The following is a 2,314-nucleotide window of genomic DNA, read 5'->3' as shown; positions in this document are numbered from 1 at the left end:
GGGTTGTACAAACAAGGGTCAGGGTCTTTCCGCCCTGATTTAGAAGGATCCCTGGCGTCCTTGCTAGAGGTCTTTGCCGTGCGTATTCAGTGCTACATAACAGGGGGCATTTGGTGCTAAAACCTCTAAACGAAGCGCGAGATATTTTTGTTATTGCTCTTTCTTTCGGCTTGCTTTGCTAGCGCATCACGTCCACAGCCGCAGTGATGTATTTTGGGAACGCGTTTGGGTTTCGTATAAAAACGACGACTGGACCCTCTGAAGCTACAGTCAGTTCTCGTCTCAGGAACAGAACCAACACTCCAGCTACCATGTTCACCAAGGTGCCGTGGATATTTTCCCATCTTGTTGCCTGCCGGAATAGCAGCGGTTGAGCGCCACTAATTTTGTGCTTTTGGATGGCCGTTCTTTTTTCAGACCCTCCTGTTCGCCCTCGTGGCCATTGCTGCTTCTGCCCCACTTGAGGAATACGTGAGTAACTTTGAATATTTAACTTTTTTATCTCTGCCCTCCGTTTTTTGCTGATGTCTTAATTGCTCAGCTCAGGTTGATGTGGACAGTTAACTGACAGGTTTGCACCCAGCAGAGAATTACCAGTTATTGACGGAATCTAGCGAGGTGTGACTGCCTCGCTAGATTCCGTCAAAGAGGTGAAATCACAACACAAAGTTTAACTAAAATTTACGATTTGCCTTTATTGTTAAAAAGCACTTGTTAAACCTATCCTAAATTGTTGCTGTCGTTAAACTGGAACCATTCATATAAGCCCATTTACCTTAAGTTGTCCGGGCAATACTGAAAAAGACATCGCTTGGTCAAGCTTTTAATGTGTCTTAGTGCCCGGCCACACCAGCGATGCGGAATGAGTTTTTGAAGAGTTTGCTGACTCCTGTGCTTACGTGGATTCACCTGAGAAGGACACCACATCGTCCACGAACCCTTCGCAATCGTGTTCCGCAACGCCAATGTGAACAGGGTCATGAGTTCCCCGTAAAAAAATATAGCCAATTGTGCCGATAATGTTTTTTTGCGCCACGCAGCCACCCCAGCCATATGCCTTCAGCTACGACAACACCGACGAGTTCGGCACCCGGCTGACCCGCGACGAGTCCAGCGATGCCAACAACAACCGTGTCGGCTCCTACAGCTACAGCGACGCTGCTGGCTTGACCCGTACTGTCAAGTACACCGCCGACGCCGGGGGCTTCCACGCCACCGTCGAGACCAACGAGCCTGGAACCAAGACTTCCACCCCCGCTGACGCCCTGTACAGCTCGAGCTCCGTCGAGGTCGGCCCCGCCCCAGTCGTCGCCAAGCCAGTGACCGTGCACGCCGTGCAGGCTGTGCACGCAACTCCCGTCCACACCGTGGCCACCCATCCAGTCACCTACGGCGTCCCCCACCCGTTCGCTTACACCGGCGTCCCCCACCCATTCGCCTACACCGGCGTCCGCCCCGTCGGCTACGCCGTACACCCAGCCCCCTTCACCTACGCCAAGAGCGCCTAGCCGGTTGAAAAATGTCTTCATAACTGACGATGGCAAGCAAGGGAACTGGTTTCACAAGACTGACGGAAACTGAAATTATTAAGAAGATTTTCAATGTTTTCTAAATTCTATAACTGCGTTGCATTTGGTATAGACAAAGTCTATCTAGTCTCTGTCCACAAGCTAATCACCTGCGTATAGAGATTGGTATATTATAAAATACTTACCATTGTGGTTGTTGATACTTGAATAAATATACTTGTTACAAACAAAGCAATGTTTGTTTTTGCCTGAATTCTGAAAAAATGGCACTGTTTGGGGGGTTTTGGAGCATTTTCCGCAAAATACAAGAAACGAGCGTGTACTTCCGGCCCTTGCTGCCACATACCACTCCACGGATCCAAAGAAAAATCTAGTTACGCTTTCATAGGAGTACTACGCAGGCTAGCAGGTCAAATTTACGGCGAAAACTAGCTTTTTTTTTTCTTTATTGCATGGGAAACTAGCCCGAATAGCTTAAATTCCCACCCTAACTACAATAACGGCACATTCACTAATACATTTTAAAAGTCAGGCAGGCACACACACGCTTCAAGAAGATGCAACCAGTCCGGCGGCTGCGATTGCGCCGCATAGACACTCTACACAAGCGCACATTGTTCGCGAAAAATTGACTTAGTTCCACGAGGTTCCTCGGCATGGCGGTCAATCATGCGACACTTCCATAGGCTAAACAGTCCTATCAGCATGAAAAGGTCATATGGCACGGAACAGTTCTTCATCACTGGCAGGAATAGGAATCGTATACTTAACATCACCCCTTACGG

The 2,314-nt window shown here is 48.8% G+C and overlaps 1 protein-coding gene across 1 annotated transcript; it reads left to right on the top strand.

The window, feature by feature from the left end:
• The first annotated feature begins 228 nt into the window (after positions 1 to 228).
• Positions 229 to 1,760, top strand: LOC144170014 (cuticle protein 16.8-like). Its single transcript, XM_077699502.1, has 3 exons — positions 229 to 323; positions 418 to 471; positions 1,041 to 1,760. The coding sequence occupies exons 1-3, from the start codon at positions 312 to 314 to the stop codon at positions 1,506 to 1,508; spliced, it is 534 nt and encodes a 177-aa protein (XP_077555628.1). The 5' UTR covers positions 229 to 311; the 3' UTR covers positions 1,509 to 1,760.
• Positions 1,761 to 2,314: the final 554 nt, after the last annotated feature.

The sequence above is a fragment of the Haemaphysalis longicornis genome, unplaced genomic scaffold (assembly GCF_048455015.1).
Source record: "Haemaphysalis longicornis isolate Haplotype H1 unplaced genomic scaffold, Haemaphysalis longicornis Haplotype H1 scaffold_2, whole genome shotgun sequence".
NCBI lineage: Eukaryota > Metazoa > Arthropoda > Arachnida > Ixodida > Ixodidae > Haemaphysalis > Haemaphysalis longicornis.
The sequence above is the reverse complement of the archived record's forward strand: the minus strand, read 5'-3'. Positions and strand labels throughout refer to the sequence as shown.

What these genes read in the sequence shown, in the direction of transcription:
- LOC144170014 (XM_077699502.1), top strand. An exon ending in CTGCCCCACTTGAGGAATAC is followed by an intron (nt 472 to 1,040) that starts GTGAGTAACTTT and finishes TGCGCCACGCAG; the next exon opens with CCACCCCAGCCATATGCCTT.